The sequence below is a fragment of the Dasypus novemcinctus genome, chromosome 17 (genome assembly GCF_030445035.2).
Source record: "Dasypus novemcinctus isolate mDasNov1 chromosome 17, mDasNov1.1.hap2, whole genome shotgun sequence".
In the NCBI taxonomy this organism is placed as follows: Eukaryota; Metazoa; Chordata; class Mammalia; order Cingulata; family Dasypodidae; genus Dasypus; species Dasypus novemcinctus.
In genome coordinates, this window is record NC_080689.1 from 60658906 (window position 1) to 60668735 (window position 9830).

The 9830-nt window shown below is 48.0% G+C and overlaps 1 protein-coding gene across 4 annotated transcripts; it reads right to left on the reverse strand.

Annotated features, from left to right (window-relative positions):
• Positions 1-731: 731 nt before the first annotated feature.
• Positions 732-9484, reverse strand: LOC111763646 (C-type lectin domain family 4 member F-like). Of its 4 annotated transcripts, XR_011646139.1 has the most exons (4): positions 9077-9484; positions 3454-3605; positions 1522-1639; positions 732-1038 (listed from the first exon to the last, which is right to left on the reverse strand). XR_011646139.1 is itself a non-coding variant. In XM_058278775.1 (2 exons), the coding sequence occupies exons 1-2, from the start codon at positions 9404-9406 to the stop codon at positions 8445-8447; spliced, it is 510 nt and encodes a 169-aa protein (XP_058134758.1). In that variant the 5' UTR covers positions 9407-9484; the 3' UTR covers positions 6568-8444. The 4 variants fall into 4 exon arrangements, 1 of the variants encoding a protein (XP_058134758.1); XR_011646137.1 differs by having other exon boundaries at positions 732-1639; XR_011646138.1 differs by lacking the exon at positions 3454-3605 and having other exon boundaries at positions 732-1639.
• Positions 9485-9830: the final 346 nt, after the last annotated feature.

Consider the following 9830-nt stretch of genomic DNA (forward strand, 5'->3'; position numbering starts at 1 on the left):
CAAGAATCTGGAAGTGTATGGAAGCTGCAAGACAAAGGAGAGAGCATCTCCAAAAGATCAGAAAACCAAGGAACCTGAGGATTGTCAGCCAGCCAGAGTGCTGCTGACCCCGGGAGGAAGCAAGCCTTCTAACCTCTTTTACTAGAACTAGTGAGAAGTTCCAAATGCTGATGCATCTGCTTCCTAGTGAGCCTTTTACCTAGACAAGGTGAGAATGTCACCTGAGTTCAACCCCAAGTTTTATCCTACTCAGAACTCTGCCTTAAGCAATGGAAACAAGGCAGTGATTTAGGGGGAGCATAGCCATTTTTTCTGGGTGTCTATCAAAGACTGTTGTGTTTGGAACAAAAAATGATCCTTCTTTTATCAGAATAAAGTACCATGTCCTGTTGGAGATGTGCAATGTCTGCATCAACAATAATGAAATGAAAACAAGAAAAACTGCATTTTCAGTAAGGACCCAAATGTTTTTTTCATGTCTTTTCTAATAAAGAGAAATAGAATCAAAAATAAATAAACACACAAAGGGCTTTCATTCACTCATCAAGTGTTTACTGAGGATCTGCTGTGTGACAGCCTATGCTGGTACTGGAGGTGGACACTGAGGAGCACACCAGGGCACACCACTAGTCCCCCTGTTTACATGGGGTCAACGTCTTGAAAGTGTGATCAGAGCCAGTATCGACGTCCTAAGCTTCTTCTCGAGAAAGAATTCAAGGATGAGCCACTAATTAATCAGGCAAGCAAAGAATTTATTGGGGGTGAAGCAAGAGAAGGTAAGTGCACCTGCAGGGGTGCAGGCAAGGGGGTGAAATGTGAAGTTCTGCCCTGGGGTCCCATGATATACGGGGGTACAGGTCTCCAGTTGTGCCCTGATTGGCATACTTGAGACACAGCAGGGGAACTCTACTAGGTGATCCGATTCCCTTAACGGGTTAGGGGCTGGGTTAGGGGATGCTGGTGATTGGTGATTGGCTTCTGGCTGTTGTTCCTGAGCTCTGCAGGCTGTGCTGACTGCTGGTGATCGGCCTCTGGTCACTGTCCAAGAGTCAAGAGGTAACCTGAAAGTGAGTGGGGGTGGTGGTGCTGCCCCCCTCGCCCTGTCCCTCTTTCCGCCATGTAATGAGGTTGCCTCCTGATCACAGAGCCGCTGGGTGTGTGCTGTGTGTTGTAAGCTGCAGAGTGTGTGCTGTAAGCTGCCCCTTCCTAATTTGCCCCTGTGCTCAGCACATTCATGCTAGCCAGCAGGCCAATGCCTCAGTTTCTCTTGCCAGGCTTATTAGGTTTTTCTGCCCCTTCCTCCTTAGGTCCCTATTCTATCCTGACTCCAAAGGGTTAAACAACAGTTCAAGGCAGGATACCCAGGAGGCCAAGTGGAAGCCCCAGAGAGCAAGCAGAGGCCAGAGGCTCAAGGCTTGCAGGCAGCACGGAAGAGGCCCAGAGCTGGCCATCGGGAGGGGCCCCTCATCTCTGCTCTGCACTGAGGCCACATCATGATCCATGGATTTCTTGCAGACTCACTGGTAGGTGGCATCACATTATACGTCACTCCACATCTGCTGAGGATGGACACAGTCCTCCGTGTGCCCATTCCCATTGTCCAGTTGTCCAGTTGTCCAGCTGTTCCTTGCTCAAAAACCTGGAAACAGAGGGAAGTTATTCAGCTAGACACAGGCAGTGGCCCTTGTCCCTGCTGTGGCACATGAAGCTAAAGTGACACAGCTCCCCAGTCCCCTTGCAGCCCCAGAATAGGGACAGAATGTGATGCCTACAGGCCTGGGTCTGCTGAGGACATCCTGAGTCACTGATGATCCAAGGATGGGGAGGGTGTCTGTGAAGCAGCAAGTTGGGGGGAAAGGAGAGGGGAGGGCCTTTCAACTTCCACCCCAGAACTCGCACTCAGATCCCTATCAGACAGGGCCCCTTTAGATTGACTTGCACCCCTGTGGAACAGGGGGTGTCTGGGGGGGTGCTGGTGCCACCCGGACACTGTGCACTGGCCCATTTTGCTCTCAGGGCAGAAATTCCCAGGCAAGCATGAAAAGATAACAGCAGAAAACAGTGCTGGAACGCGGGACTCGGCAGTTTTGCACAGGAAGCTTTGGGACATGTTGTTCTCTCTAGTCTTCTCAAAGTTGCAACAAAACTGAACAAATGAGATGAGCTGGGTGCTTCAGAAAGTGCAAAAGCTACTAGCGAACTCTATTCTCCTCTATCAGGAGAACCAACAGAAATTTATGAAGTTGTTGCAGAAAATCCAGGACTTGTCAACAAATTTTTTTACCCAGGTGGTTGCTGATTAAGAAGATACTGAACATTTTCAACTAAGGAGTGAAAGAGCATTTGAGAAATACGTAAAATCTATGTAGGAATGAAAATAAACTAATCTGAAGCAACTTAATCCAGAATAGTTATTTTAAATTGTGGTGGATAGAGATTTAAAATGGCAACTTGTAGCAATATCAATGGAAAAGCTACATGTTGCAGTTACATTATTGAAATAAACTTTCAAATGATTGAAGATAAGCATAATACAGGGTGTTTCTTTTTTTTTTTCACAGCACTCTGTGACTTAGGCTACAGTCTAGTTATTATATTCACAATTCACAATATGACCTGAAAACAAAAAATCCTTCTGAAAATTATGTAATTTAAGGGTAACACTGTTATCATAAGCCTTATATAATATTGTAACTATTGCTTATTATCCTACTAATAGAGCATTCAACTTCTTCATTTAAAAAAGTCAAGACTGGGAAAGCAGGTGTGGCTCAATCAGTTGAGCTTCCATCTACCATATGGGAGGCCCTGGGTTCGTGTCCCGGGGCCTTCTTGTGAAGGCAGGCTCACCCACACATCACCAAGAGCACTGGCCTACAAGCGCTATGGAGAGCTGACTCAGCGAGGTGACACAGCAAAAAGCAAGGCAAGTAAAAACACAGAAAAGCATGCAGCAAATGGACACAGAGAGCAGACAACAAGCAAGCCTCAAGGCTGGGGTGGGATAAATTCAAAAATAAATACAGAGACGCAGAAGAATGCACAGCGAATAGACACAGAGCAGACAGCAAGCAAGCCTCAAGGGGGATGGTGATAAAAAAAAAATCAAGCCTGATGACTGGAGAGGAAGCCCAAAGGGACCTGAGGGGCTGAGGGAAAAGCATGCTCCCTCACGCTCTCAGGGTGCTGCCCCGCCACCTGCCTCTGCCCTGCCATGCTGCTGGCATCTGTCCACCTCTGAGAATCTCCCCGCTCATTGAGGACAGTGGGGTTTGTTGTCCAGGTTTCTGCCTCCAGTGCAAGGTGCTCAGAGGAACCCAATATTGTTCCCTGCCTGACAGGAGACATGAAGGTTATAGGCTGTGCCCTACCCTAGAGGAGGAAGGTCAAAGCACCAAAGTCTCTTGTCACTCACCAACCCTGTCAGAACCACCCCAAGCCCCCAGCTCTGACCTGCTCTTCCTCAGAGGACACCGATGCCAGGTGAGCTCCTTGGGATGCACAGAACTGCTCAGCCTCCTCCGAACACTTCTTGACATCAAAAAAGTAATGCAAGCACCGACAGTAGAACTTACAGCAATCCTGGAGAAACTGGACATACTGAGCTGGAGCAGAGGTGGGAAGAGAGGGAACCAGGGGCTGATGGTGGATGTCCCAGAGCTGGCCTTCCTGAACCCGCCAGCAGCTGGCCACTGAGGCCCACATCCTTGAGGCTCGGTTCCCCAAGGGCAAGTGCTGCTGAGACCACGCCCCTGTCCCACTACCCAGTACGCCAGGGAACAGCAGCTCAAGACGCCTGGCTCAATAATCCTGGGACACTTGGCTCTGCTACCCAGAAAAACTCTCTTCTGAGACATGTGCTTTCTGTCACTTTATTTCCCATCTCACTGCTGCCACCGTACAGTCCTAACATCTCAATTCCCACCATCTCTTGAGGAAGTTGTCCATCCATCCAGAGTCTCCCTTACTTCCTTGACTTGATCTCCATCCACTCTGGCTGCCCACACCCAGGACTATCCCAGGACTTCCTCATCACCTGCTCTACCTGCCCTCACAGGTGTCACACACTAAGAGCTCATCCTGTCACCAGGAGCCCCAAGTCTCAGCTCTTTCCTCCCTCCTTGTCACCACATCCTGCTCTTTAGTATCATCTCTACCGCAGCTATTGAAATGCTGCCACAACACTCATTTCTTCATTCATACCTTCAACATTCATACATTCATTGTTCGACATTCCTTAGCTTCTATGACCCGGGGACTGTTATAAAAAGACCAATAAGACATGATTCATGCCCTCGAGGAATTTACAGTCTTGTGAAGTGAGACAGATGTAAGAAGGGGACAGACGATGAACTAATTAAATGCCACGTGCAGGTTAGAATAGAGGCATGAAAGAGGGTGTCATCTCTGTCACCTGGGCTGGGGGGTAGGGCTTAGCAAGGGAATCTGGGATGAGATGTTCCTTGAGATGAGTCTTTAAAAAAAAACTGAGGGGTGGGGGATGGGGAATTAATACTTATTTGGTAAAGTTTCAGTTTGGGGCCAAGGAAAGCTTCCAGCCAGAAAAGATCATGATGGTAGCACAATGTTGTGAATGTATATACTGAAGCAGTTAAAATGGGAGCTTTTATGTTATATATATGTTACCACAATAAAAATTTTTTTAAGAAAACATAGAACTGTACAATACAAAGAGTGAACCCTACTCTAAACTATGGACTATAGTTAATCATATGATTATAATAATATTGGTTCATCGATTGTAACAAAAGTACCCACTAAGGGAAAACGTTAATCATGGTCAAAGCTCTCTACCTTCTGCAGGATTTTTCTGTAAACCTACAAGTGCTCTAACATTTTTTTAAATTTTTAATCAGAAAAACACTAAAAAAAAAACCCAAAAATACTGAGGAAGAGTTTGCCAGGGGATCAGGTCCAAGAAAAGCCATCCAGACAGGGGAAATGGCAGGTGCAAAGGCAGGCAGGCAGGAAACGGCATGGCACAAGCTGATCTGTGCAAAACCTGGGGTGTGGCCGGCATGCAAGGGGTGGGGGAAGAGCCTGGAGAGGCTGCCAGCACTACATCTTATGCCCATGACAAGGAATTTGGATTTTTCCCTGTGAGCAATGGGAGGCTCTGAAGGGTTTTACGGATGGTGCAGATTTGCACTGTAAATATTTCAATGTGGTGCAATGTGAAGATACAACAGGGAAAAAATACCACCCTGCTTGGACCAGAAACATCCATCAGAACCCAACTGCAAAGATCTCAGGAAGAGACAGGCCACGTGGACCACGCGTTCTCAAAGTGTGTTCCCTGGAACAGCAGCATCGCGCCAACTGGCAACTTGGCAGAAATGCCCCTTCTCAGGCCCAGCGCAGACCTGCTTTTCCAGAAATTGCATCTGAACAGTCTGTGTTTTTTTTTTTTTTTTTTTTTAAAGATTTATTTATTATTTATTTAATTCCCCCCCTCCCCTGGTTGTCTGTTCTTGGTGTCTATTTGCTGCGTCTTGTTTCTTTGTCCGCTTCTGTTGTCGTCAGCGGCACGGGAAGTGTGGGCGGCGCCATTCTTGGGCAGGCTGCTCTTTCTTTTCACGCTGGGCGGCTTTCCTCACGGGCGCACTCCTTGCGTGGGGGCTCCCCCACGCGGGGGACACCCTTGCGTGGCACGGCACTCCTTGCGCGCATCAGCACTGCGCATGGCCAGCTCCACACGGGTCGAGGAGGCCCGGGGTTTGAACCGCGGACCTCCCATGTGGTAGACGGACGCCCTAACCACTGGGCCAAAGTCCGTTTCCCTGTGTTTTAACAAGGCCGTGTGTGACTCTTATGCTCTCTGAAGCCTCAGAACCAGTCATCTAACCCGGGGAGGATCAATTATGGCCCAACACCAGCCTCTTTTTATAAATAGTGTCATTCGAGCAGCCACGCCAATTCATTTACACGTTCTCTTTGGCTGCTTCAGCAGTGCAAGATGCAGCACTGAGGAGCCCTGACAGAGACTGTGGCCCACAGGTCTCAATTGTACTATTTGGTCCTTTAAGAAAAAAGTTAAATAATACTCCACCCTGACTGCCCATGTTTTAAAACTTCGTGGTGCTGACGCTGCATCCCAGACCAAAATCCATAAGATTCTGTACATGAGCCCCAGGCATGTACTTGGGTGACCCCAATGCACAGCCAGGATGGAGCACCTCTCAGTCCATACTAAAGCAGGAGGGCAGCAGTGGGGCTCGAGGAGAGGCAGGAAGGAGGAAAGACTTCCAGGCACTGGTCCGCATGGCCAGTGATTCCTTAGACTCGACTGGAAACAGGGGAAAGAGCAGGGGCTCGGCACTGCCTGCCAAGTCCTCATTTGTCAGCCCCCATCTCTCCAGCAGCTTCTCCCAACCATCCCTTCTCTCCCTCAGCTCCCTACAGGCATCCTCCTCCTTAGCAAGTGACCTCCTATGCCACCCAGAAACAGATGTGGTTAACACTAGCTCTCGCAGTCTCGTGTTCCCACATCTGCACAGTAGGGTGGACACCAACTTCCACACCTGCTCCCCTCCCAGGCTCAGAGATTCAAGTGCCATCCCAACATCCTTCAAGGCCAGTCACTCATCGTGCATTTCACTCTCCTCCCTCTCTCCTCCCCTATCTTCAACCTCCACCTCTTTGCTGTTTCCTTTCTGTAAACCTCAGCTGAAGCCTATGTGATTCTAGAAACACTCTCTCAAGTTCACCAAAATATTAGCAGGGGGTTCACATGGAAGTCTTGCAAATTTTCATGGCAATACAGATGCTTGTTTTCTCATCTTGCAATTTTTCAATATTTGCCACACTGTTTATAATTAATAGAAACATGTTGTAATGGAGAAATAGATGATGTGCATTGTTTTTTACTCTTCCCCTCATCTCTCCTTCCCTGTCAGCTCTGTTCCTTGACAGACTCATATACCTGATCGATTCACGGCCAACAGCAGTGGTCTGGCTTCCACTGAAACTTCATTCTAATGACTTATTAATTGCTCAGCTTCAGTGGATGCTTTTCAGTTCTGATTTTACATGGCCTCTCTGGCATGTGCCAGAACTGACCACTCCCGTCTTGAAATTCTCTCCTCTTTTGGCTTTCCCACATGCACATCTCCCAATTCCCCTGTCCTCAGTTGGTTCACACACATTTTTCCCTTCTTGCATCCTGAAGGTTGATTCCTGGCCCCACCCTCAACACTCTTCTGCATTTTGTCTCATGCAATCCCCCACATCCACTGCTGCAACCAGAACCCCCACACCCGGGACACCCAAGCCTATGTCTGCAGCCCTGGCCTCTCTCCTCAACTCCAGACAGCCTGCAGGTGATGTCCACTTGGCTGTCCCCCAGAGCACTACAGCCAGCATGTGCAAATCTTGCTGCTCCTCTTCCTCCTTTATTTCTCAGTTGGGGACCCCTCCATTTGACCACTCAAGTCAGAACCTCAGGGTTCTCCTTAAAACCCTTCAGTGGCTCCTCATTTCCTGGAGGATGAAAGCCAAGCTCACTCAGAGCCCTTCCCATCTAGCCCTGTCTCTCCAGCCCTGCCCACCCCTCTAGCCCAGGGTTTTTCAAACTGCAATCGCTGACCCATTAGTGGGTCATAAATTTGGTTTATCAGCTTTTACATGCTTTGCTCTTTTTTTAAAGAATAGAATATAAAATGTCTGAGTGAGTTCATGCAGTTAAGGTTTTGCTTTTTAAACTTGCATAGATAGATTACATAGATGATTAGATAGATGACAGATAAGTAGATTTCCTCCCCCCTTCCACAAAAGATCCCTTCTCCCCTTTCTATTTGCCTCCCCCCTCTCAGTCCCAGTACTTGCTTCTAACTTAACACCTCTTTCACCAATCTATTTGACTTTGCTTACAGGTCTGTCTCCATCTTGCATCTCCCAACCTTCTCAAGAGCAGGCGTCATGTCTTATTCATCTTTAACCCCCTGACACATGGTAGATGTTCATGAAAGTTTGTCAGACACATATGCGAATGCTGCCTACTAGCTTAAGTGCGTTACCTGTGTTGATTCACTTGATCCTCCCTGTGAAGCAAATCCTATTGCCCCCATTGTGCAGGTGAAGCTCAGTGAAGGTAAGCAACTTGCTCAGGTTCACACCGTTTGTGATAGCTGGAAGTCACAAACAGGTTGTCTGGCCCCACAAGCACACTCTGCCATTACCACATGCCTTCATCACAAAGATCTGCTTTGCCAAAGGAGAAATTTGGTGGAGAGATTATAAGCCACCTGAGAGCAAGGACATAGATTCTCACATCTTCTGTGCTACCACCTGGGCAACAGAGAAGCTGCTTTTATTGGATTTGTCCTCTCTCCACCACCCTTGCTCTTTCCCAGAAGAGACACATGCTTGAGGCTAAAGGGGCAGAAACATCCCAACAACTCCGCCCTCCCCATGGTGGACTCTCCCTACCACTTACTTTGGGTCCTTTGTAGCTGCTCCTGTGAAGCACAGGCTGTGCGGAGGGTCTCCAGGCTGCTCTCCTGCTCCTGGATTTTCAGACTTAGTGAGTTGGTATTACTCACATTAACTTTTAGCCTCTGGATCTCGTCCTGTGCCTCCTTCAGTCTCTTTTCTAACATCTGGGTCTGGGATTAAAGGCAGCACCCTTCATTCATTGTTTTAGGGTCTCTAAAGCTCTCTTAGCATTTTCCAACTCTGCTCTTACTCCTGGGGGCTCAGCTTTTGTCTGCTCCATCCCGCCCTTTGCCATTTGGGTCTGGGCAATGGCAGTTTCCAAATATCTTTTTAACAACTGAATCACTTCATCAGCCCTGTCCAAGGGACCTCTTAATAACTGGACCTCAAAAGTGCTGTTGTCTACACTGCCTTTTATACAGGGCTGGGTCTGCAAATTGAAAGCACTTGCATTTCCCAGAGCTCCCCAGAGCCTCTGGATCTCGGCATTGGGCCCTTCCAAACTGCTGCTTAAAACCTGGTGCTGGGTCCTTAAAACTTTGACACTCCCCAGATTGCCTTTCAAAAGTTCGGTCTGAACACTGGCATTCTGTAAGCTCATATTTGCCAAGTGTAAACCTACCTTTAACAGCTGAATTTCAGCATTGGCATCTTCCAGGTCTTGGCTTAACATGTGGAGCACAAAGCTGGTGTTTTCTGAACTGCTTTGTAAGAAATCTTGGGTCTGGGAATTCAATGTGTTTGCCTTTTCCAGAGCTTTCCTTAGGCCCTGGATCTCGGCACCAGCCCCCTCCAAGGAATTCCTTAACATCTGGGTCTGGATATGGCAGGTGCCAGCATCCTCTAGAACTCCTTTGACCATCCGGATGTCAGCACTGGTGTTTTCCAGGTGGCCGCTGAGCGTCTGGATCTGAGAACAGACATTTTCCACCTTGTACTTCAGCATCTGCATCTCCACAGCCCAGGTGCTAGAATGTTCTTTAAACAGCTGGAGAGCTTCCTTATCTCGGCCACCACGCCAAAATGGTCGGAACCTGCAGTGGAGGAAATGGAGAGGTCAGGCAAAGAGGCCCATTTCATGGTGAAGCATAAAGATCTACCAGCGTGTTCTGAAGATTTCCGTGGGGAGATGCCTACACCATGGCCCTGAGAGCACCCCTAGTAGCCTGTGGCCCCCTGACCTTGGACCAAACAATAGCCAAAGACCTAATTAGCCATCACACCTGAACTAACAGATCCAAAGAATTGAAATTCTTGCTTACAGTAAACTACCTACCCCACACATACCCCAAAGTCATGCTGGTGAGACTTGGATTCTTTTGCCATTGTAACTGAACTTGAGAATAACTCATTATACAATTTAGAGCTGTGGAAGT